At 42.0% G+C, this 26,315-nt stretch overlaps 1 protein-coding gene across 1 annotated transcript; it reads right to left on the bottom strand.

Moving 5' to 3' along the window:
- Positions 1 to 208: 208 nt before the first annotated feature.
- Positions 209 to 25,891, bottom strand: LOC124721835 (myophilin). Its single transcript, XM_047246961.1, has 4 exons — positions 25,743 to 25,891; positions 1,318 to 1,454; positions 1,025 to 1,229; positions 209 to 876 (listed from the first exon to the last, which is right to left on the bottom strand). The coding sequence occupies exons 1-4, from the start codon at positions 25,794 to 25,796 to the stop codon at positions 706 to 708; spliced, it is 567 nt and encodes a 188-aa protein (XP_047102917.1). The 5' UTR covers positions 25,797 to 25,891; the 3' UTR covers positions 209 to 705.
- Between the last annotated feature and the right edge of the window lie 424 nt (positions 25,892 to 26,315).

The raw sequence follows: 26,315 nt of genomic DNA, 5'->3' as shown, positions 1-26,315 counted from the left end.
CAAGTTAACTGTGCAATGTCAATTTAAAAACATGTTCCCTTATGGTCCTGACCACCACCTGGAAGATGCCCATTTTTGGAAATACTAAATAAAAATAAATACTCAAAATTATTACTTTTTTCCTTACAACCTTGTGAGTCATTGTAGACAAGATATAAATCAATTTTGAAAACAAATAATTCAGGAATATCTGAGTTAAAGACATGACAAGGCAGAAAGATTGTAAACTTTATTGTATTTAATTGAATAAGATAAATTACATTTATTTGTTAAGAAATTTAAGGGCTAATATTCTACATATTGTAATAAAATATTCCATCTACACAGAAATATTAGTTAATTAAGTAACAGACTGTTAAAAATAGACATTTTAACTGTTTTAAGTTACAGAACACATGCTGTAATAAGACAGTAACAGAACAAGCCATTGAACTATTCTAAATAGTTTTCCAAGTAGGAGGAATGTGCTTCAGTTTATAATTGATTGTGGAAATGAATCTTCTCCCTCCCCCATTTATGGAAGCAATTCAATTTATGTGCAGTTTAGACTGTTGCTAAAATTCACTGAAGTCTCTTGCAAAGAATTTGGCTTTGCAAACTGCTTCCACTTTTACAGTCTCTAAAATTAGGCAGCAATAGTAGCCACCATTCAGGACAGTTGAGGAAGATCTGTCTAAGGCACCACCAAGGGCACAGTTTCACAACCTACATGTGTCGAGTGTTGCCAAAGTTGATCCCATGTTGGTTCGCACCCTTGTTGCTGCCATATTGCAAGCTTATCACACTGTGACTAGCACGCAGCTGCTCCTCTGTGAAGTTCCGTACATTCTTCTCAGCTTCTTTTGGACCAATGCCTGGTTTACCAAATTTCTCTGCCTACAAAGAGAAGGAGTAACTTTAGCACTAAAATTTCACAGCACACACTGCATCAAATAATCTAAAATACAAACTTATGAGGACACTAAATTTATAATTTCTATTATAATATATTTGTTGCTTTCACTATGTATATGACATTAGTTACCTTTCTTCCCAATGACTGTATGCAAATGACTACAGAATTAAGGTTCTGTCGCTCCCACAAGTCTACTGTCTGGAATGTTTCCTGGGCAGGCACACCCATTTGGCGAGCAACTTCAAGGAACTGGTTTATATTCTCCATGCATTTGAATGCCATTGTGCTTTGATTTATCTTCTTCACAGATCCTGGCTGAATATGGTTAACAAGCCTGCAAATTTTTGAACAATTAGTTCAGACAAAATTTGACATGTATGGTAAGTCTGACTTACAGTTGTGGCAAGTTCACAGTAACATACCTGCACAGTACAGTTCCATCCTTTAATGTGTCATAGAAGTTGTCCATATCACCTGCCACATTTATGTCCTCTCCAGTTATCACCCTGATCCATTCTAGGCATTCTTGCGCAAGCTCTTCACTGTACTTGCTGTTAATCTGGAAGAAAATATGGTGAGATTAGTTTCACTAATTACAGTAAAGTACTACAGTTTATTTCATCTGAAGGCATCTATTAGTTTCTTTTTGAAGTGCACTGACTATCTCAAACATGTACACTGGATATCAACAGCTGCAACTTATTCAGTTGCTGAAAATATATCTTACACTGAGTTACTGTGCACAAGAAAAACTAAGTGCAAGAAATCTGACAGTCGTTCAGTTCCTCTTGTCCTATGAAAAATTGCTTGTTTTGCACTGTAATGGGCCAGATACAGCAGAAGACACCAGCAATGTTCTAAGCAGAGCACACACGAGTATTTTGATTTATGTACTGTATGGTCTGATAACACGGGGAATTATTTCATGAACAGCTTAGTGTACTGGCACAACGTGTTCAGTATATGATGGTCTGCAAATTGAAGCGGGAAAATCTGGTGATGGCGCTACTCTAAGCAACTGAACACCTTTAATAGAATGTGGCATGAGAAACTTTTACTGTAAGAATGGCACGAACAGTTCAGGAAGTCTAAAGCCCATATACCGCTCAGTTATCCGAAGAAAAATAAAACAAAGACCCGTCGGCGACTATCATTACAAACCAAGCACAAGCTCAGGATGGCGAATTATATCTGCCGTGCACTTTGCAAAGAACCATCCTGCCATCAATCTTTAACGGTGTAACGAAATTATGGAAATTTGGTTGGCCGGACAGGGATTTGAATCTCCGTACTGCCGAATTAAAGTCTAGTGTTCGCCACATCGCACGCTCAGTAACCCACGATTATGTCGCTTCGCTGACGAAAGCATAGTTTTTCTTAGAGCGCTTCCGACCCAGAGCATTCTTAAGTCTATAGTTGCCGTTCTTCCCTATTCAAAAACGATCTCAAAGAAATCTGTCTCATTGCTTTAGTATTTAGACAGGAAAGAAAGGAAGATTAAGAGAAAGTACTTATTCCGTACAATACACAGTCAGTAGGCCTACCGTTATGCTACTGTAACAGGTTTCCAAATGCTAGTGCGTTATACGACACTATGTTGACTTTACAACTTACCACGCTTCGTCTGAAAACTATGTTCCTGAGGCTTAATTTCCGTTTCGTGTACTACTTTGATCCATTGTTTTCTGAATTTTACTGTTTTGGAGAAAAATACTCCGCAGTAGCGGAATTTGGGTACTGTTTAAAGAACTAAGTTCGAATTTAGAACGTAACTAGAGGAAAGTGTCCCGCGTGTTACGTATCTTTAATGTCAGTATAACTATGAATTGAGCTTACAACCCATTAGTGCGTATGAACGAAAGAAATAGTTAAAAGTTCGTGGAAAAACCGGTGTGGCGTGAGCAGCTGCAGACGTTGCGACGCTGCCAAAGGTGGCGACAGCGAAAGTGCGCGCCAGCGTGTGAAAGTATGCAACGCCGCCGCTGGCTTCGCACCTGAAGATTCCTGCAGTCCCCAGCGAAATGGCTAGAGCGGCAACCGTTGGGAAACCGTTGTGCAAGTCACCGCTATTAAGAAAATGCTGTATCTTACGACCCTGTTAGTACCTTAGAGCCTTGTCGCAAGAGCTTGAAGTGCTTGGCGCGGTGACTTCCACGTTTTACGATTGAGATGGTATGCGTTTATCTAAGCTATGGTAAGAAGCAATTTGTCGTGGGCGTTAAACTGCATCACTAGTACCAGCAGTGATTTAGCAACAGAAACGACTACATCGCCTCTGTAACGCATGAGCTATAAATTCACCCGCATTAACCTCAGCCACCAACTTCAACCTGTTGTTTAGACTGTTGCATGGGCAGCACTACACTAACGGTATATTTTATGTATAAATTAAAACATGGGTATGGTTTATTATGGGGGACACGAAATATGTAATCTGTAAGCCGCATTAACTCCTTACCCAAACGAATAATTTTGAACCTTGCATCCATTACCCACCAAATTGTATAGACAATCCATGTAGTATGCCAAATAATGACAAGACTGCTTATCAGTCATGCAGCAGAATTATAGAAAGATACTACGGGTAAACATTCCGTGGCTGCTATTATACTACACAATACATTCGTGACTGATCTGTAGCCCAAGGGCCTCGGTTCATTTCAAAGTGAAGATAATGATTAAGTCAAAATACAAAACCATTGACAAAACGTGGCAACCCTAGTACCGAGCCGGAATGGAGTTTTTCCCCCTACAGAGGGCGCGCTGCAACGAAATTTCCTGTCTGAACTACAATTGGGACAAGGGCTTATCACGACATTCTTTTCAGGGGCACTGACTTATTTAAAGCTAAGACTGTCTTCGAAATATCCTTCCTCCCATGGATGTTACTTCAGCAGAATGCCGTCTAAGTAGAGATATCCAAGTTTGGTATGGGTTAAGATGGCTATGGATACCTGAAGTTCATTTTATTTCATTACCTTCCTGTAAATCATTTACATGATACAGGAATTTTCGTAAGTGTAATGAACATGCGAAGTCAGTGTCGTACAAACAAAATATCAAATAGCTATTATCAATGCATTTGAGAGTACGTTTGTCATGGACATGTACATAAATTAAGAATTTTACACACATTCGAAGTATTCATCTATGTCAAAAGAAAGTTTTGGTTAAAAGGTAATTTTTAAGTTTATGTACACCGTCAGCAGTATTTCAGCTGTGACGAGCATTTCGATTAAGTAGACATTCAACTCCATATACAGATTAAGTTTAACAGAAAAAGTTTTAACTACTTTCAACCGTTAACTGAGCAACAGCGACATTATCACTCGGCCACGCCCAACAAGAAATGAATAACGTCTCGGCCACGACCGACGTTATCAAAGACTGAGCAGAAACTTTGATAAAGTAAGGACGGTGGGGGGGGGGGGGGGGGGGGACTCAAGGAACCATGTCAACATTTACCTTAATCTATGAAGACAAACTACGGGGCACTTAGACCAGGATGGACAGACAATCAGCCTCTATTTTCCTTAATGGGTGTCCCAGTATTCTACACACTCAGGCAAGTCGCCAGTTTCCATTCAAGAAGCAGAATACTAGGGAACTCAACCACAACCACCTCATCCTAACTTATGCACTTTAGAGATTTCACTCCATAAATGGATTAAACACGGAAGTGCTGTAGCAATCGAGTTCGAACTCTGATGCGAGAGTTACAGCATCGTTTCTATCATACTTCAGCCTGCCATCATTGCCAGCAACCAGTTTCATGTACCAATTGTGAACTTCTAGGTTACGTTTCCCTGTCCCAACAATATCGTTACAGTGTGAGGAGTAGACACATGGACAATTATCACATTGAACTGCCCTGAATTGTTTTGTTGCTGTGAAGGCTCAATTACCACCCCCCCCCCCCCCCGGACTCCACTGAAGTCCAGATGTGTAACCTCTGCACCAAAAATCAGCAAACACAAGAACATTTTAAGATGTTCGTTTGAAGGTACTGGCAAGACAGATTGGAATAATCTTACTACTTCGGCGACAAATCAGCGAATCACCACTCAACATGCCTGTAGTTACGAAAGCTATCGAATGAGACAACTGCAGCTTTGCTTGTTTGTGCAGTACAAAGAAATACGGATAGGTCATGTTTAAACAATCTCTCCAGCTTTTTAGAATATCGAGAAACTTCTGATCCGCATTTACGCGGCATCAGGGGTGAGGTGGTATAGTTGGTAGGCTTGAGGCCGGCCAGCATACCGATGCCACGAATGAGTCAGCGAGTGCGTCACACACCATATACAGCCCAGCAGCATTGTGGGACCGCGGCCGTCTAGTTCCGCGTATGGCTCTTATCATGAGACGTCACACGCTACAGTCATATCCATATTTAGGCGTGTGGCAAGACTGCTCCACGTGCCTCCGTCTGGGAAGCGGTACTCTTCGGCCTTTCGTCCGCGGGCCGTTTGCTAACAAGTGAGCAGAACAGCTGTCAATGATATTGTACATACTTTGCTCGATTATAGGACATACCTCATGTCAGTGTTGCTTTCATGAGCGAACGCGTACCATGAAACTTTCCTGTCTGCAAAGTAACTTTACGTTATTTGAGAACTTACAAGACTGCCAGCGACTTATTTCACGGAAGTAAATTTGATTTGTTTCATGTTTATAGTCTCGCTATGAACGATGTCAGTGCAGTCTGCGGAGCGAGAAACTCTAGTTTAACTGTTTCTAACGATTCGAAGCACTAGGCAGCCATTCTCGACAGCTGAATTACTGGCAACTAGTGACTAATCTGCTCTGCGAGTGAGGAGACACTGGACACGGCATACTTTGTTATTCACTTACTGTTCCTTGTATGCGTTATTGTACTCTGTGTAGGCCTTTCGTTCCAAGTTAGCTTTGAGGTTCCGGTAAGATGTGCCTGAAAACTAATTTACTTGTTCTCAAAAAGCAGAAACTTTCTCACCTGACAGCTTCAGAAGATAATAAAAGCACGGAGTCAAGTTTGTCAATTTACAGATGCATGTAAGACGGTTTACTGAAGTGCGTCACTGAAGTTTAGCTATTTGAAAGAGCTTCATTCTTGTCCCGCCACTGCAGCTGACAACCTAGGGACCTCGTACGCTCCTTTTGTATTATTTCCATTATAACTGACATTCGTTGACAAATGTAGCTTTATAAAAAATTTAAAATGTTTCTACAGTGCAGAAATTTCAGTTGCATGTTTTTACTGGGCGACTAGTTTTGGTCTCCCTGGTCGTGCCTTTATCTCAACTACCCATCATAACAGTCTTCGTCACTCCGAAGACCAGTGTTACCTGTCTGGCCTCGGGACTGACGCTTTACGTCTAACTTTATTGGAACTGTGTGTAATTCTACTTTGATTATTACAAGAACAATCGAAGTCACAAACGCATGGGAACTGTTGCATCAAAGTAGCTGTAATAATGAAAATAAGAATACAACTAATTTAAGTTAGAGGCATAAAGCGTTAATCGCAAGACCAGTGACGGAAACTACATTTTCTGATATGAAACTTCCTGACAGATTAAAACTGTATCGGACCGAGACTCGAACTCGGGACCTTTGCCTTTCGCGGGCAAGTGCTCTTGCAACTGAGCTACCCCGCGAAAGGCAAAGGTCCCGAGTTCGAGTCTCGGTCCGGTACACAGTATTAATCTGCCAGGAAGTTTCGTATCAGCGCACACTCCGCTGCAGAGTGAAAATCTCATTCTGGATACGTCTTCTGATGTCTAGTTCTCATAGACACGATGGGTTGCTGACAACTAAAAGGATCTGAAGATCATCCAGGGAGATTTGAACTAGTTACACTATAATCATAGCTAAAACTGGAAAATTAACGATATACAAAATTTGAGATGTAAATGAATACATTCACATACCGCAGTGACGTTTCACCGGGCTATACCTGCTTTGTATATGCACTGTTTTGCGAAACAGTGCATTATCAATATTCATATCCAGCGATTCCTTATTACACTTCTATTACACGTTAGTACGAATACACCACAATGATTGTTCTTTTCCTTTCCTCAGAAAACACGACTTGTAGCGTAGGAAGTGTTTGGTCGAAAAATGGTTGGAAATAATGGACGGCATGACTAGAAGGATTGCAACAAGCGTCAATGTGCTTGTTATTCAAGATGGGTCTTGACAAGGCGAGCCGGGCTTTACTCTTACAGCTGTTTTATCGAAATAGCTGTAGTGCTGGTGCTCTTCCCTAGTATCGACGCACTGAAGGAATACCGAGAGTTCCTTCCACAGCGAGGTTTAACACGATTCTTAAGCTCGAATGAACTTTATTTGGCAATTTCTTCTTCTGGTAGGCCGAGAGCCAACTGCGCCACAAATTGTTGAGGTTACTGTTACCATGGCTGATAATGCTGGATGCAATGGACGCTCTATCTTTAAGCAATGCAAGCTCTTTATCATGACAGCTGAACGTTCCATGGCCTAACGTTCGGAAACTGCTGCCAACAATGATTTGTTAAATGGTACTTACTGCAATTCAGGCTATCACTGATGCAGACTGGCGTCACATTGAGCACATGGTACGCAACTAACGTGTTACCGTTACGTTGAAATTTAAATAGTTTCTTTTAGTTATTTCTCTTCTACCTATCCTTACCAATGTCTCCACGAAGTTTCATTGTCCTATGAGCTCTTGTTTTTCGGTGCCCTTGGAAGTAGCGAAGGTTTGATAACCACCCTGCACTTTTGATTACACCTTTCATACCGCAAATCTTCAGACATACGTCAATGTAGACCTAGTTCAGAAATAACATTCTGGCGCTGGCTAGACAGTACTGTTAAAATACTTTCAGTATTGTTATTAAGTCGCGTTTTCATATACGATTGACAAATTACTGTGATCCAAGTTTTCATCACCCTCTATTTGCTCCGTGACATACGATTTTATCAGATGCTGGACGTTTTAGATTTAAATTACGAGTTAAATACTTCGTGAATTTTTTTCGTATCTCTTACAAAAACTGGTTGTGGCTTACACGTGGATTCATTTGGAGCAGAGTGCGGTCGACATCACGGGAACTCTAGGTATGCAAGATACAAGAGACCCTACTCAGACGATGCGTTCATGTCTTCCCGGTATTTTAGCGGTGGAACCAGCGGAAGAAATGCATTCCGAGGCCCGGTCGGGTCCGCATTCCACAACAGTTCAGCCGCCTCCGTACACTGGAAACCAGGTGGGGCACCTTTTTCTGCTTCGTTTCCAGAGTTCGAATCTTGATTACTAGTGTATTCTGACATTTAGCGATCTTGCAAGACTGTACTCTTAAGAGGTTTGCAACCCGGAACAAGAACACGTTACCCTGCTTTGTATGTATTGACTGCAGAATATAAACGGGTTTGTCGACTTGCGTTTGGAAAATTTTACGTAATGAATTTTAAACTGTTCTCATGCAGTTCACATTCAAACGCCCACCACAAGTTTTTCCGAGTCCTGCCTCCCAGTCGCCACGTGAAAACATTGGCAGCACGCGAACGATATATGGTTCCAGGTATAAATTCGTTCATTCGCTTTCAGTTCTCTACATTCACTTGAAGACTTGGCGCAATTTTTTGGGCCGTGGATTTGTCCCAAATTATTTCATTTCGTAATTTACATAGGGTGAGGCGTTTTGAACGATATTAATGAGTTCTAGTAAGATGGAAGTTGAAGGGATAAAGCATAAGAGTAAATTTATGTCATGGGAGGAACACTGATAACTTAAAAACTGCAAACTTTTACGTCAGCATCTGTTTTCTATTCGTTATACAACATGACTTCAATTACTATCTTACCGATGTCGTCCCAAGATAGCAACGGCGAATTTTCAACAAAGACGGTGCATGTTCCTGGTTTCCTGCTGACATTTCTGCTGCAGTACACGTAACACGTACATTGAAGTATACGACAAACCGCGCGCGAACTGGAAACTTAACGCCAAGTTTTAAGCACGCGTTAGAGTATGGCTATTGTGGGCCCAACTAAATTTGACTGATTCACGGTAAAATACTGACGGTAGATGGACGAAACAGTATCACGTGCAACCGCAATGAACTGATCCCAGCAATTTGACCAAAGTAGCAGAGACGAGGGTGATAATCGGGAAGCAAGGCCATCGATATGGACCACAGACTACAAAGCCCGTGCCACAAGAAAATTACTCACAGCAATTGCGGATTATCCGACGATGACATTCACATAACTTTTCTAATGACTCCGTGACAATGGAGCTTATTCTAGTCAGCCATTTTTACGACTGGCAGAACGTTCTGACTGTTTACAGAGACTCGAAAAATGGTGTCACCTACACGTCACTTTGACATGTAGCCTACTGAAGCATTCAAGAAAATAAGTTACTTTGCTTGCCGTAAGAATGGCAAACTTTCTAAGTGCCCTCGTACATACATCAAATCAATGTGAAGTGTAAAAATGCACTTCATGTGTTTAGTATTGTAGACTTCACAATATCAAATTCTTTGTTTGCTCATTGACAAATTTACAAGGAATTTGCGAGAGAGAGAGAGAGAGAGAGAGAGAGAGAGAGAGAGAGAGAGTGTGAGTGTGTGTGTGTGTGTGTGTCGCTTTCGCTTAGATTTTAAGCTCACTGTGGCCTAAGCAAAGTAATGCCTAATCTTTCAAAGGAACTGCATGATATATTCTTTGCTCGAGTATTCGCAAAAATTCTTCGTCACCTATATGTAACTATTAGTTCAATGCTCTTACACAATTCCCATAAGTATCTTTAAGATTTTTGCCAGAGCGTCTAAGCTCTGAAAATCAGTGCCACTACACTGAACGAATTACTTCAGTCTACGCCATGCTGGAAACTGCCCTCGAAACTTCGGTCCGTGGCGAGTTTTAGTAGTTGGCATCGAAGTTTTGCTACGTGTGTGCAAGACAGATTGGAAAGAAGTGGGCGGAACGCCGTAGCGCGCTGGTCAGCCCTGCAGCGAAGAGGCAGCTCGCAGCCGCCCCGCCGGCGCCAGTGACGTGGCCATGGCTGTGGGTGCGGCCCGCCACGCAAGGAATGCTTTAAGGGCAGCCCGCCCCATTCATCCAGTTTAAAATAAATGTCTAAGAACGGACGCGAGGGGCCCGTCACCAGGAAGTAAGGCAAACAAGGAATGCGGGACTACGCCCCATTTCCCCTCTTCTACTGGTGATGGACTTTGTAGACATTTTCGGAAACTTTCCATGTTCGGCAACACTGACGTCTTCACTGTTCTGCGTTTAAGGGCTATCCAGATTTCACAAACTAACCGAGCACGCTGAAAAGTAATGGCTCCGAATTTTTATTCTGATTTCAATGTCGTGCCACCAACTGAAATCCACAGACGAATGAAAGCTGCGTAAGGTGGTAATTTCATCTAAATCAGTAGTGTGCGGCGTTGGAATATATATATATATATATATATATATATATATAAATAAATAAATAAAGACACGGCTCTCAGTTGTGTGTGGCGTGTGTACAGGCCATCATTGCATCACTGCGGCACGGTGGGTGCTACGAACGTTCACTCTTGACAGGAGATAGGACATCAACAGTATCATGCGTTTTGAGCGTGAGTAATGGATTCGTTAACAACATTGTGACAGGTGATAAACGTTTCACCACTCTGACCCCTGAAACTAAGATATCAGTGCAGTTCCGCCACAAAGACAACCAACACCGGCCGATGAAGTTAAAGGCCATGCCATCAGCACGCGAAGTCTGTCTTCTAGGATGTCCAAGATTTATCGCACTTTGAATTCATGCCTATAATGCACCACAATCTCGGTAATGTACTACGAGACCTGTAAAATATTGAAAGCACGAATTCGAAGAGTTCGTCTACATCCGGAGCACCCTCTCCTTCAACCATGACAATGCCGGACTCCACACGAACGCTGCGACATCTGTACCAATCCGACGTCTTGGGTTGACGGAACTGTCATCCTCTATACTCTAACCCATCCGATTTTCATGTTTCTAAAACGAACACCGAGGACTTCGATAGTGATGAAGCGGTGCAAGCACAGATGAGGCTCTGTCAACCAAAGCCTACGTTCTAGTGACGGTATCAACAAATCAGTCGTTGGGAGGAAATGTGTTCGTCGCCAGAGTGACGATGTTGGGAAATAAATATGTAGACATTATGAATAAATACGTAGAATGTTGAAGTGTTTTTAAGAAGCTTAGTGTTTTCACAAATTCTGAGGCATTACTTTTCAGCACGCCCTGCTACATGTCCGCTCTCTGCACTTCGTTTAAGAAGCATTTTAGTTGCCTCTTAATTCCTGTTTCGCCACGTGCTGTTTGCAACATATATTGGTTGTTGTGAGTTCAGAGGAGCTTCGCCACCTGGAAGCATGTGAAGTCATGAAGTGCCTCTCGGCTGGACAGTGGCAGGCTGTTTTATGACAGGTCAAGGCTGCGCTTGACGTGGACGTAAGCCATGGCGCTGGCGCTCACCACTAAATATATCGCGCCGTACGCTTATCAACGCTGCCGTTATCAGCGCCTCGGGTACATTCCATAGCTGGCGTTGTCCAAGTCTACTCCCTACCATTTCACCACACGGGAGTAGTTACACAGTGGTACGACTTAAGGACCTATCCTGAACTGCAACTGAGGAAAATATCCGCAAGAAAAAGGAAATTATGAAGTTCCTAATGCTGATGCGTTAGAAAATTTCGCTCTTATGCTTCGTTCACACTATCCAGGCGATTCAACTTCCTCAGAAACAAAGTTCATGTTTAGATCATGTTCTCAACTTACGATATGACAGCTGCAACGTATTCTTTTTCAGCTCTGACAGTTATAGAATTACTAACCACGTCAAATATTTGCTCCAGCAAAACTTGGATTTGTTTACATTACCCGTAGGAATACGTGACGCTTAAGCATCCCACCCCCTCCCCTCCGGCTGCTAGTGCTCTTTTTCATTACTGTGTCAATACTTCAATTCTTATTTTGAAGGGTTGTAATAAAATGACAACCCCGTTACACGTCAATTGAATGTCGTCTGTCAGTGGGGTTAATCCTTCGTCCACTGTGGCGAAAGTAACCTTTATGTAAGTGAAAATTTAACTATTAATCACTTTAGTCATTTTAAGGCTTAGAGTTGTGAAATTTTGGGAAGTATTAAAGCTCAGAACACACTGACATTAGCAATTTATTGTACAACAAGGTATTGCAGCAGAGTAGAACACCAGCGCCTTTTAGTGCAGTTTATTTCTTGGCGTTTCTGTTTAGTGTAATTTTTCGTGAAGTATCAACAATGAAGTCTGGCGGAAGATTTCTGTAGGGTCTATGTTTTCATAACATAGTAACCACAAAACTTATCAGGTGTGCTAACAGTATGGTGGAACAGCCCTCTAGTGTTCGAACGATGTTACGGTACACACAAAAGTCACTGCTGACGAAAACGCAAGGAAGTATCATCCTAAACATCAGATCCGCAACTCACGCAGTCCCTATAGGCGTTTTCGGCCTACGAACTGCAGCCCTTACTGCGGTGGGCTGGAGTGGCTTAATTCTGAAGCTTAAATTATTAGATTGGAAACCTAATTATACTTAATTGTCAGGAAACTACTAAAACGATCGGTTGACATGGTATCACGGAATCTTAAATCTGGCAATGAAAGTAAGGGCGTTGGGGAATAAAAATTGCGAACGGGGTCGAAAAGTATCACAAGCAGGTTTAAATGGTGTTCTGCAGAGCAGCTCGTAGAAGGAAGGCTGAAGAAGCTAAATCAAATAGGTCATCGTGCTGAAAACTAACGTGTGCATGGCGACTTATGTGCCTTAAATTGGGCAAATTGAAGGCAATATCTTTAGGAAGATACTCTTGCAGGAAGCAAAAGAAATCACCTAACTTCTGGCAGCAAACTCATACGGACATTCTCAATAAATTAAAATCTAAATATTGCTTTGAAGAGCAGTGTGAAGCTTTTGAAGAGCAAGTAGTATTCGGATGAATAACTTTTTTTCATTGTACTTTTCAAATCAATTACGTGGCGGATGCTAATTGATACAGAACCGGTCTTGAAGGTAACTTAAGATGTACGAAGCAGGCCGCTACAGTGTGTAGCTATCTGATATGGGGGTGACAATACTATTTTTGTGATTCATTATTTTAAGAACTGCGACTTTTGAATGTTGACTTATGACAACTGGACACAGACCAGTCCTCAGTGAAAGCAATCAAATTTCAAGGCTTTTAAATTACTTAAACCATTATGAATTTCAGTGTTGAGGCAGAGCTTGTCACTTTAGGATCACTCACTGCGCAACATCGTTTACACACCGCTATTAGTCATTACAGCAATGTAGTACCTGAGGACGCTACTGAGTATGAAACTCGTTGTGAAAACAAGAGCCAAATTTAACTTTTAATTTCACAAATATCTGTTTCCTACATCCGACTATACGTATCACTGTACCTTAAATTGCTAACTTCTTTCTCTTGTGCTTCCCAGCTAGGAAGCTCTTTTACATCTGAGGGATGTTTTGAACACGAAATGAGCAATCTTCGTTTATACAGACATTAAGTACAGGCTCGTGTGCTATGTCAGGCACGGTATGCGGTTACGTGGTGCGATGCATCGCAGTCAGATTCGCAGCTTTTGTTGCGGCAAGGCGCACGGTAAGTAAGCTTGTGGTCTGGTCGTGCAGGCGTGGCCTACGTTGCCGCGTCTCCCCAGAAGGCAGGGCCCGGTATCTTCTGTTTACAGGGCACCTAAAGCACGCGCTATCTCGCACCGACCGCCAGTTGGGACCAGACCGCTCGCAGCCATTACAGCTAAATATAGCTATATGAGCCATATACAGCTCTGCCTTACTGTCAAGACCCCACAGGTGCTGTCGGCTGCCATCATGTGAGTTGACCGCAGCCAAATCTTACTGTACACAGATTGAGCACACCTGACATTCGATTTAGTTTTCCGCTTATCCTCTACTCATTTTTCTAATGATTTTATCTATTTGGGTACTGGTGTTCAGTTTCCTGCACCAGTGACAATCTTAATGAACGTTTAAGGAAACCATTCTTAGTCTTAAGAGCTCATTCTTAAATCACCACTTCTCCAACACGAACTATCAAACCAATATTTCTCAGAAATTATGCTTCCTTTTTTATTCCCAAAATCAAGACGTCTATGACTCGAGTCTACCAAACTATGCATTTCGTCAATGCTACCAATAAGATCGACAGTATTAAATCGTCCCGTGCACAATCACGCTGCTTTTTGGGTTAATCCTGTTGTGCCACGTCGATGGTGCTAGCAATTTTTCGAAGCCTGTCGTTTTATTGCTAGCTTGCTTGATAGCGAGTCAAAAACTTATTTTCTCTACTTTTCCCTGACATCAGGAAAGTTTTAGGATCCTTATTAAAACCCACTACATTGGCAATGAGATAACGAAATCTGCAATTTTTGATGTCCACTACGTCTTTCAGGCTTTTGTATTACCGCAGCCTATTCTCATTACATGAGAAAACTAAAAACCCACTGCCTATTTTGTCCTACGTTATCTACGTTTTACGCCACTTGAAACGGCTGATCACAGTACGACGTCCTTTATAGCACAGATGTAATAACAGCCGCATCTTTACACTTAAATTTGGTACCTAATAAGGTAATCTAGCCGAAAAAATTTTCCCGGCACTTTTGCTTTACGCTGCTGCAATAGGATGCGCATAGCTTTCTATCGGTTCATATTAAATCCACATATACCTACTGAACACCCGAACTCTGCAACTTACCAAAACTTCGTCTCATTACACATCTGCAACTAGCAGCGTTCTATTTTCTCTTGGCCAATCACCATAACATGCCAGCAAGTCATATTCTAGGAGTATAGTAATGTTAAGCTGAAGAGTATTACATTTTATTACTAAATTTAAAGAAACTTAAATATTTTAACTGAAAGAATGATAAAATTTTCTTTAAACTGTAAGACGTTTCGATTGCCAGTACTTTTATTCAGAAGACATAAGCTAACTGTAAAATTTAAACTTTCAGAAAGGAAAGACTTGGCGCAGAACCAGAGTCGATGCTATTTGACCGAATGTAAGCTTTCGAATTCTAGCCAAAGCTTAGGGTGAGCCGATTCACACGAAGCTAAACGACAATAAAAATTCTCATTTGTCTACCTGAAAAGTTGGGAAATTCATGTATGATCAGTGGCCCCTTGCAAGACATTTCCTGAATTGCGAGTTTCAGGTCCTCCAGTTATGAACCACTAGCAATTCGTGTTACCACAATAAACTTAAATTGGCCTTTCAGTTATCTTCACTAGAAGAACTACAGCACAACGGCTGAAGTGAAAATCATGATTGAAAAAACATGACTTACGTATAACGCTTTCATAATGTTTTTATTGCACACCTTTTGTTAAGATCCAAATTTCACACTGGAGACATTTGCAATACCTTAGGCTTAAGACAACTTCCGCTAATCATTACGCTGTTTCTTCCAAAGTGCCATGTCACGGACACTAGGAACTTTTTCGGTAAAATTAATTCCTGAACAATACCCGCTACACCTACTTTCTGCGATGTCAAGATTTCTGATCCAGGTTCCAAATGATCACTGAAATTTTACGCCAGCCCTCCCAGGTAATTAATCTCCGTGTGAGCAACAACTACCAGCTAATTTGACCCACAGTGCTCTGCGAGGTATCCCTCTGAATTCACTTACGGCTACAGTGGAGTGAACCACGAAGTGGAGACCCTTCTAGAAGCTTTACAACTTGCGTAAGACTGATTTGGGGGAGGGGATCAAACAGCCAGGTCATCGGTCCCATCGGATTAGGGAAAGATGGGAAGGAAGTTGGCCGTTCCCTTTCAAAGGAAGCACCCCAGCATTTGCCTGAAGCTATTTGGAGAAATCACAGAAAACCTACATCAGGATGGCCGGACGCTGTTTTGAACAGTCGTCCTCTCAAATGCGCGTCCAGTGTGATAACTGCGCCTTTCTAAAAACTAAGAAGATTGAGAACTTCGAGACTATTTTGCGGTCTGTTCCTGGACAACCTCTTTCGAAGAATGTTGACACCACGATAAAATTTAGTTTAGACATGCAGTATGGGGCGAATTAAGCCTTAAAAACACGCGAAATGTCAAAGTTTCCGAGCCGCGCCCAGACTACTGTCCATCAAGATCAATACACCTCTGCAGCGTACCAAATACTGGGCACAACGCTCCGCGCTGCTATAGGAAAGGGACAATGTTCTTACCTATTTTGGTGCGCTCACTCCCAGCGCTGGATAAATGAGATTGGATCATGTTTACACTATCATTTGTTTTGCCATGACAATGACTAATCTACCGAAAATTTACACCGCCTACAGTATGTTTCAGTCACCCACGTACATTGTATAAAAATTAGTACTGGAGGAGCATCTAGAGTGAATGTTAATATATATGAAAAGCTCTTTCTAAAGCTATGCTAGAACTTCAGTCTTGCTTTTATTTATTTGCTGTTAACGAGACGCTAAAACATTGTTTCTGCCAACTCGTTCGGAAGTACCCAGCATAAGGTATGCTGACGGAAACACCTTACCGAGTCAAGTTCTCGGTGTCAAAGTAATCTAAGTCTTAGGTAAAATTTAGACTGGACCGGCAAGGTATCTTGAGAGCACCACTGAGGTTCCAACGACCCACGAATGCTGCTACATTAACCGATAGGATATCTAACAGCTGCAGTAAAACGCTGGGCGTTGGGCTCTTAACGGTAGGCACTCCTGAGGCGTGCTGGCATTCAGGTCTGTGCACTCGAAGCAAAGACACTCCACACCACGACCTTGGACAGCAGCTGGCTGCAACGTGGCTGTATCGCAGTAGATTGGCTGTTGCTGCTGCAGCAGTAGTATGCCTTTCTGGCTATTGCAGCCGCAGCAGCGGCAGAAGGAACTGCCCCAGCTACGCACGAAGATGCTGTCGCAGAATCAAGTTAGAGCGAACAGTTCCTCTTCAAATATTCCGGCGACCTTGTAGAAAATTTGCAGGTGCCACCAAGGAGAGGTTCCCATTACTTTGTTTATGAAGTAGCCATCCCCGTATATCAATTTCCCAAGCAGGGCAGCTTGGAAGCAGATTTTTGTATTATCGTTTTTATTGATTATACAGTAAGACCATAGGTTTCAAGAATAGTTAACTGCAAGGCAGTTAGCTTTTCTGGGCAACTATAGGGAAATCTTAGGAATGAAACTGATTCGGTAGAGTGGTTCTGATTTCTGTACGAAATAATTTAACTATTCCGTTACCATGGGTACCTATGCCGCATCAATGAAAGCTAATACCAGATAAACTAACCTCTCCGTGATTTTTTTGTGTAAGAATTTACACAGTAGATAATTTTACTAAACTTTAAATTTCAATGCATATTTCTCTTTGTTAGAAACCACACGTTACTGGCATATGATTCACATTTTTTGTGCTTTTTGAAACTAGCCATACTGAAATTTAGGGACTAACACAAGAAATACGCGTGATGTGTTCGAAACTATCCGGAGATTTATGCCTTAGTGACTGAGTATATATTGAGGAAACTATAGGCAATCTGCGGGAAACAATAGAGCGAAACAATTTGAAATCACTAAGTTTCTTTGCTGCCTGGTATTGAAAATCGGTTGTAGCTTTCAGGAGTTTCCTCTTAATGACCCCACGTCTGAGTGCTATCGAAAATATTCAGTATCAAATCCGTTGTCAAAGAGCTAACTGATTCAGAGCGTCAAAGATCTTGTACGGTATGCAACGTTGTTTCAACGAGGGCATATGTTATCGAGGAGATAATCTTTACGTAGCAGGTTAGCGGCCACGTGTGAAAGCTCTCCTAGAAGGTCCTGCTGGCGCTGCAGCCACAGGATGTAGAGGCCCAAGGCGTGCGCAGGCAGCAACGCCCACATGCCCCCCTCGCACCTCCACCGGACACTGGCAGAAGCGTGCCTCGCACTAACAATTGTGCAGTGAAAATTAATCAGCCTAGAGTACGTTACTCATGACTACTAGTTCAGTTTTAAACAGTCCTGATGTTTATAAAACTTAAATTAACTTGTCCACAAATATTAGCGACTTTCCCGTACTCTATACAATCCGAAAAAATGTGCAAGTCTTCATTAATAAGAATTGTGACTTACGAAACCATAATTGCGTAAGATCCACTACATTATTACAAGTCAAATATGTGTTCGACACCTGGCAGCTGCACCTATTTATGGAACGTACTGAAACAGTAAATGCTAGCCAGTTTTCATGAAGTTCTCATGCGCCTCAGAAATCCATTTCACTTATCAGTTTCAGTGTATACATAAAACTGTACAGTTCTGTGGAAGAAGAAACTAAGCCACGTTTTCTTTGAAAGCCGTTTGAGTTATGTAGAAAGCTAACTTCTCTGGAGAAAAGTTACGTCGGCCAGCGGCGGCCAAATGCTTTCTCCAGAAAACCCGTTTCCTGTGATTCCTGCAAGTAAGATGACAGTTTACGCCTCAACTAACAGGAAGTTGTCTTTCCACGAAATGCCTCAGTATGGAACGAGGTATTTTACGAACAGTACGCAAAACTACGTACGTTGTTCTTTGATATGCTGTTCCGCGCAGACATTTACCGTGGTAAATAATCTGCCCGAGGAAACTTCCATTCTTACCGAACTTTTATGCTGTGCTGTAGAAACAGCTATAGGCGTCCTGAGAAACTTATGGGGCGGGCGGCGCAAGAATAAAATCAAATTGCCTTTTTATAGGAGTTGGTCAGTTTCGAGAGGTCTTGTTCCGAGCCAGGTAATACCACCATTTGTTAAACTAAACAAAAATGGAATGCGAAATCACTGAAATGACTTCTAGAAGTTTGTGAGAATTCTGCAATGAATAAAAACTACATATTCCTGGAGAGGTGGGCCAAGCGGCTCTTGCCGCCGTCACCCACCCCCTTCCCCTTGTGGACGTACGTTTGTAGCTGGCTTCAGCTTCGTCGTCTATGTACCTAGCCGCGGTGAAGTAAAGAGAGCAAACATGCACTAAGCAAATCTCAAGTAGCTACTTTACTTACCGTATAATAGTCTTACTATTTGACAGGCATCCACGACCTATGGTCAATGAGGATTCATTTTTTAGGTATTGCATAAAATGTGTATTAAGGAATATTCCCCATTATGCAACCTGGGGAAACTATTAGATACTCTTATGACTAAAAAGTGTGAAGTACTAGGTGCACTTTCATACCGTTATTGCAAGGAGACTGGACCGAACGTATAGTTTGTTACAAGTACATTAATCCGATATCTTCCCAGAACAAGCGCTGGAAATGCTCTACGCCAGCTTCCTCAACCTATCGGAAATAACGGTGACACGCTAAGCGCACTATGACTTACAATTCCAAATATTTAATTTTGTTATGTGAACTGCCAAATTTTAAAAATTGCGTGAACTTTTCGTTATGAAGGCGCCATTAATATTACCTCGTTTCTTAGGCATAATGCATTTCTAAGCATTTTGCATCATTAGAATGCCGACTGTTAGAAGCACATAATCTACGAATGAACCAGTTTGGTCACGGAACACTTAAACAAGGGTAAAGTTATTTAGTCTGTTCTTGAGAAATTAAATATTGCACGTTTTAGTCCAGCAATCGCAAAACAGTAGGCCAGACAATGAACAGTCAAGTTTATGCATACAGTAATGCCGTGAAGCAGTCATTCAGCATCAAACTTTCGTAAACGTTAATAATGGCCAACAAAATTCGGGCTTTTCTTGATACTACCCAGGATTGGTTGCACCATTCGAAAGTTAGAGTTCCTTATGGAACCTATCAACAATGCACGTGTTCTTTTCTCTCACCCAAAATAATTTGCGTACCGTATCATTTGTTATTTAAGGCTTCCAACTGATCAGTCTCAGTTGATATCGAGAAAGCAAAATCTATTGCTTCGTTATCAGCAGTTTCCCAAAACTAACCATCGCACAAATACATAAATTAACCGCAAACGGTCCAGCGTGCTGAACGTCAAGCTACTGAACAATTATTCAGTTACCTTAATGTTGTTACCATATTTTGGCTCTGAGTATTAAGGGTGTAGCAAAGTGCTAAGCACGTATGTTCTTGTAAGCGGCTGCACGTGGCTTGGGAATCGGCCGACACGCAGCATACTCCCAATAAGTAAAAGTGGGGCAGCACACAACCGTGAGTCATGGACCGCGGGCCTAATAAGGGCAAAATGCGAAGTGACGCACAAGGTTGCATTCCCTTTCACGATGCCAGATTCTTTCATTTTCGGCTGTCGCCGCACCGGTCTTTGCTCTTTCGACTTTCTCCCATGTGTGGCAGCCGTACTTTGTCAAAGTGTCAAGGTCCTGAAGTGGAAGCTGGCCAAAACATGTGACGTTAGCACCACAAGTGTAGCTGACGTCGCTCGACAGCTAATTATTCACATTGCTCTCCACATGGGGAGAAAGACCCTTTTTGAAACCCAGCGTCTCAGCATACCTTCTGGGGGTTTGACTTTCCATCGAGCAGACTAAGCGAGTTTAAACGCCTAACTTCTGAACCGTTCGGAATGAAGCCCTTCAATTAGTTGCTCTTTAATAACTTTCAACTAAAGAAAGCTGTACCTTACGAAACCTATTCGTTAACTTTTTTTCACGGAAAAACTATTTCCCTGTTACATAACCGACGAAAATTACAATGCGCCATTAGATATAACTTGTCATAGTTCATATTTTGCCATGTTCATGTAATGTGTTATAGCTCTTCCTGAAAGTGAGATGTGGTCAGCTAGGCAATGTCGACATTCATTGCCGACTGCAGCATCATGTGAAGTATTTCGTTGTCTTATTGCAATATGGAGGTAAACCCATTGTGTGCATATAGTTCTGCTTTTGTTAGTTTTCCCTGCACGTGTTATTCCGAGCATTCAACATCGCACAACCCCTAATCCCGCTGCCATGAACAGGGACTGACCAATTATCTTAGATGTTTATATCTGTAAAGCAGGTGGAGGCACCAATTTCCTTTAAGTTCCACAGTTGAAGGTTTACACCTTAAGCTTAGCCCAGTACCTCTAATGTGCCTTTGCACATTTACAGAATCCAACAAAATGTCCGACGATTTAGATCTAACCAGAACTCCATGATCCACCGAACTGCTTCGCCAATACACTTATCTCTGAACTAGGCTTTCACTCATTTTTTGTTACTGAATTAAATTTCGCTTGATGAGCTGACACGTCTTGGCATTAGAAAAGCTGGGCGAGGATGAAGTAGGGCGACTGACATTTGATCGTGGTTTCAAGGGATATGACCAACGTCGGCCGTTATTGTGCGGGAGGTTTCAAAGTTTTAGAGCGCAGAAGCGTGTAATAAGACTCCGTTGCCATGTCTAGTCGAGATCAGCATGCCCAAACTTATTTAAAGAATTAGATATGCTTCTCAGTACATTTATTCCTTAATGAATGTAAGTCCTGCGTCTCCTTTCACATTCCTGAGCGAAGCAGTCTTTCTGGAAAAGCACCAACAGAAAGAAGACCATGTCCAGAGTTTTATATATTCATTCCGAACGGTTCAGAAGTTAGGCGTTTAAACTCGCTCAGTCTGCTCGATGGAAAGTCAAACCCCCAGAAGGTATGCTGAGACGCTGGGTTTCAAAAAGGGTCTTTTCCCCCATGTGGAGAGCAATGTGAATAATTAGCCGTCGAGCGACGTTAGCTACACTTGTGGTGCAAACGTCACATGTTTTTCGAGATTTTTGATCAGGGAATCAGATATCTATAGTAAATTGCAGGATTAATATTTATAACAGCGATCACTGATGAAATACACGGAACAGGTGGTCAATAAGGGAGGCACGAGGATTAAAATTGCTATAATACGGGAGATGCCGGGAAGTACAGGAGAGTTTGCCACCTTAGGATTAGGGCAAGGAGTCACCGCGATTCAAAGAGCGTCACTGATTTACGGAAAGTCAATGATGGTCCGAAGTTAGTAACGAGCTGGCTTCTTTTAATTAACACCTATGTTTAGAATATAGGTGACAATTCTGGCTTGACACTGCCGCTGGAAAGTGCTCCGTTTAGTACAAACATGTGAGTGAACTGAATTTGTTGCAATCTGAACAATTACTATTAATCGCTATTGCCTTTCCGAGCACTGCGGAGTATATTCCTTTTGCGATTTCGCTGCACAGTGATATTTGAACATCAAGTTCATAACCTAACAACCCACCTTCGAGAACATATTCCACTTACACTGGTAAGGTAGCAGAATGTAAGAAATGGTGCTATTAAAAAGTCTTAATGTGAGCTTTGTGTAGCTAAACTTATGTTTAGTAATCAGCCCCAGACAGCTGTCTATCTTACGAAGTTGCACCTGAATCAGGTTTTAAATGCTGTTTTTAGTTCTCAATGTTGGTTTAGCTAAAACCAAACAGTACGCCATATTCAAATACATGTATTTTGCACGAAGTAAGCCCTACCTAACCACCTTGCAAGGAAGTCCAATTTATTTATCCCAAGAAAGTTTAGCTAAAGTTAATGCCGTGATGGAGAATGCTGCACGATAGGAGTAACAAGGAATAATTTCTCAGAGCTGACTTGTTGCTTTGACGCCTGCGATGCTATCGATGGACTCGTTGCCTCAAAGAGGACAAGGACGCACTGGCCTCGCGCCGCGCGGACAATCCAACCGGTTACCGCCGCCGCGTCGACAGCCACCATTCATAATACCAAGCGAACCCAAATTGCTCAAGCGTCATGTTTCGCCTATGTACCCTAACAGCGCTACTTGCTTATAGAGTAGAGAGAAGTTCCATCCGATTGCGTAATACAATGGGAACCAAGCACGGATGCACGAGGTATCTTCGCAAGATGTTAGATGCAAAGGAAACACTGATTTGGTTCTGTTTCTGATCTCTGGGTAGAGAGAAAGATTAGGGTTTAACGTACTGTCTACGCGGTCACGGGACGAAGCGAAATCTGAGGAAGGCTTTGAAAGGAGTTGGGCCGTGCCCTTTCCAAAGAGGAAAATTCTGGCATTTGCCTTAGCGTTTTGTGAAGATCACGAATTGAGCCTCTGTCCTCCCAAATACGAGCCCAGTGCACTTCCCGCTTACACCTGTCTTAGGCAATCGCCAACTGGTTTCCAACTCTTGCTTGCAATATGAACACATGGAACATTGCATTTGTGTGTCCGAAACTAAGTAGCAATTTTATTCCTACTCTGTCTTGCTGATTTAACCCTAGTACTATACTACAACAAATTCGTATTTTTAATTACTGCTTTCCGCGTGGAGTATGGCCAACATTCGCTCCAACTTAACATGTTTCGGCGAAGGAACGGCGCAGATAACTATAGAATTGACAACAGGTTTTTAGCTTCAGAGCCCCGAGACAGGTCCAGTAAATTGCTACAGTTCTGACGTTGAAAAATGTTCTGTTACAGAATACAGCTTAAGACACTACCTACAGAATTTCGACATTATCAACACGTTTTAAACAATTTGAGGATTTATGGAATATTCATTACTGTTACAGATCTGCCTTACAAGAACAGCAAATAAAAACGGTATCTCTTGTGCCTTCAAGCTTCCAAGTAACAAAATTTATAGATTGTGTGCTGAGCAGTGTCAACAATTATCACAAAGAAGCCAGCGCCAAAACATTCATCCTTCCAAGAGTAAAACCGATGACTAGCACAAGCGTGAATTGTATTAGGCAAGGGGGGGGGGGGGGGGGGGCGGCAGGAAAGCTAATGCGTGGTTTATGCATAACGAAAAAAAATACTGTTCAAGTAGCCCCACACTTTGCTACACAACAGTACAAAACCGCGAAACATTCAGTCACTGCAATACACTGCATAGCAACAATATCTGAACAATGGTGTTTATGTAGAAGTTATCTGCACCCTCACGAGGTTAAATTGGAATATCAGCTTTACAGTCTCATTAACTTTATTTAATCCGTTAGAAGTTGCTGGTGAAATATTTGGGGAGAAAAGGGGCCCACGAAGTATTACTGTTTATTATAGCACCTCGAATGTCTATTACCTTCCACACACTGACTTTCCTGAATATTAGTCAACGTCGTGGTGGCTCCTTTAAATAGATCACATCGTATTTTCTTAGACCGTGCTTCCTGTTAGTCTGATTAATTAAGACTTTACTTTTATTCGGTCCTGAATGAACTGTTTCATTTCTTAGTTTCAAGTTCAGATACACATACCACCAATCTTTTCCGAACATTCCTACAATCTATGACTAATGACAACATGCTGAAAGGAACTACTGTAACCTCTTAATATCCAGCCTGGTACAACCAGTACTTATTTATTAAGTTTTTGACAAACATATATACAACACTTACAAAGAAATAAGTTCACGGTTAGGTAAGACTACACAATCCGACAGATAACCGACCTGCGCAAACTTAAAAAAAAAATTGGCGTGCAAGAGCAGCACAAATGCTTAACTCTCGTGCATGCAAGCCGCGCTAACGAAGGGAATAAAAGTTACAAGCGTGCTAAGTTTGGTCAACCCTACCATCTGCGCATCCGCTTCTTCGCCTAGTTTACAGACTGAGGGGCAAGTTCCGAGCCTCGCCAGCTGCAGCGGAAACATGTCAGCAGCATATAATGCTGGTGGGCAAATGAAATCATGGGCGTCGAACAAGCATTCCAAAAAAACTGAGCAGCTACAGTTTTAGGGAAAGAAATGCATTACCTTTACTACTTCAATAAGCGCTGTATTAACCTAACAGCAGCCACTGAAAGACGGCAAACCACACCAGTTTAATAAAACGAGTTTATGCAGAGAAGAGGCGCCCTGAGATGGAAAAAGCATGTGACTAGGAGGAATGCCACAGTTTCTTTTACACCTCCATGTTCCGTCTTCTCCATCTCGCCTCGAGTTCCCCACAATACAGATGCATAACATTGGCCCCATACTGTGGTAAAAATTTGCATCTTGCCCGCAGAAAGTTTTATCATATCCACCATCTTCACTTGATTAACAAGTGTTACAAAGAGAACTTTGAGTACATCAACCATTTATCTGGAGCCCACTAATTCCGTAGTGCCATCTTAACATGTCGCTAAAAATTGCCTTTGAAGTTGCTGAAAATGCTAACCCCGACCTCCACGGTTTTCATAATTAACAGCGGATTTTAGTAAGCCAAAATTTCATAACTTCACGATTATGTTATCACTCACTTATAAGCACTTCTGTTACGATATTAATGTCAAACGTTTCATCACACGAACTAATGCCTTTGTTTCCGAACCTGGTAACTGTGCTTCTGCTTCATACACTGAGTTGCATTTTGAACCGACTTTGTACGACTGGACTATCATCACACAACTGTTATTAAACCTAGACCCGATGCAGAAAAGCGCGACGACCTCCCTGCTGTAACTTTGTTGTATCAAAGCAGACGCAGCTTTCAGCGCTGGCATAAACCACATTTCCACCACTCAACAATACTGCCACGTTACGAAGTAGCAACAACCAAATCATAACGTTGAAATGGTATTTGTTACCTTACCACAGTGCATTCACTCCTAACTCAAAAGCAATTAAGAATCTTTAAGCAAATCGACATTTTCACGCCGTTCATTATTCCACGGCAACAAGAAGCAGCGATAAACCAACGACACTACACAACATTGAATACACCAGCTTTTACCAGATAAGATGCACTGTAAGCGCGGCAGAACACCACCTCGCGAATCTTAAGATGTTATTCACAAACACTTGCTCGAGAGAGATGACATTGCAATTTAAGCGCTTCCGACAAAAAATGACTATATTGTCAATTACAGCAAGGTTAGTTGAAACGACTTACCTTCCTTTGGGCTTCAGCGGCAAAGCCGGACTTGGCTGCTCTGTTGTTTGCCATCGTATGTGCTTGCTCCTGTTCTCTATAGCAACACGGCTCACGCTGGAATGACAGTTACGCGCCCGGCGCTTCGAGTTATCGAACCCTCGTCCACGGTGACGTTCGCGCACACCATTGGTCCGAGGGCGGCGCGAGGGTGGGGGAAAAGCTTGTTTGAGCTCACTGGCTCCAGCAACAGCTACATCCTGACTGACGTCATCCTCTAACGTCTACCCGCCAACTTTCAAACCGCTGAAGAAAGCGAGCGCGCAAAATTTATTACTGCCTTCGTATCGCAACACATCTGTTTTTTTGACTTTTATTTCCTATCTTAATTTTTGTATTTCTTGAACTCTCATTAAATTTGATGATTTCTTACGCTGCTGAACATTCGATATTCTGCAACAGCTGCGAAGTTAGTGGTTCTCAAGTTATGACACTGTGAAAAAAATAGCACTTTCTGTGTATGGTGTATCGTGAGATTATGATAACTAATTACCTTTCAACCTGAATCATGCTTGAGGTGGAGCATTGATGAGC

Source organism: Schistocerca piceifrons, chromosome X, assembly GCF_021461385.2.
Source record: "Schistocerca piceifrons isolate TAMUIC-IGC-003096 chromosome X, iqSchPice1.1, whole genome shotgun sequence".
Taxonomy (NCBI): Eukaryota; Metazoa; Arthropoda; class Insecta; order Orthoptera; family Acrididae; genus Schistocerca; species Schistocerca piceifrons.
This window is presented reverse-complemented; position numbering and strand designations above follow the sequence as displayed.

Bases quoted from the DNA above. Each gene is read 5' to 3' on its own strand.
- LOC124721835 (XM_047246961.1), bottom strand. From the start codon at position 25,796: ATGGCAAACAACAGAGCAGCCAAGTCCGGCTTTGCCGCTGAAGCCCAA. The intron at 1,455-25,742 runs GTAAGTCGTTTC...ATTTTCTTCCAG, and splicing joins CCGCTGAAGCCCAAAGGAAG to ATTAACAGCAAGTACAGTGA. The intron at 1,230-1,317 runs GTATGTTACTGT...AAAAATTTGCAG, and splicing joins GATGGAACTGTACTGTGCAG to GCTTGTTAACCATATTCAGC.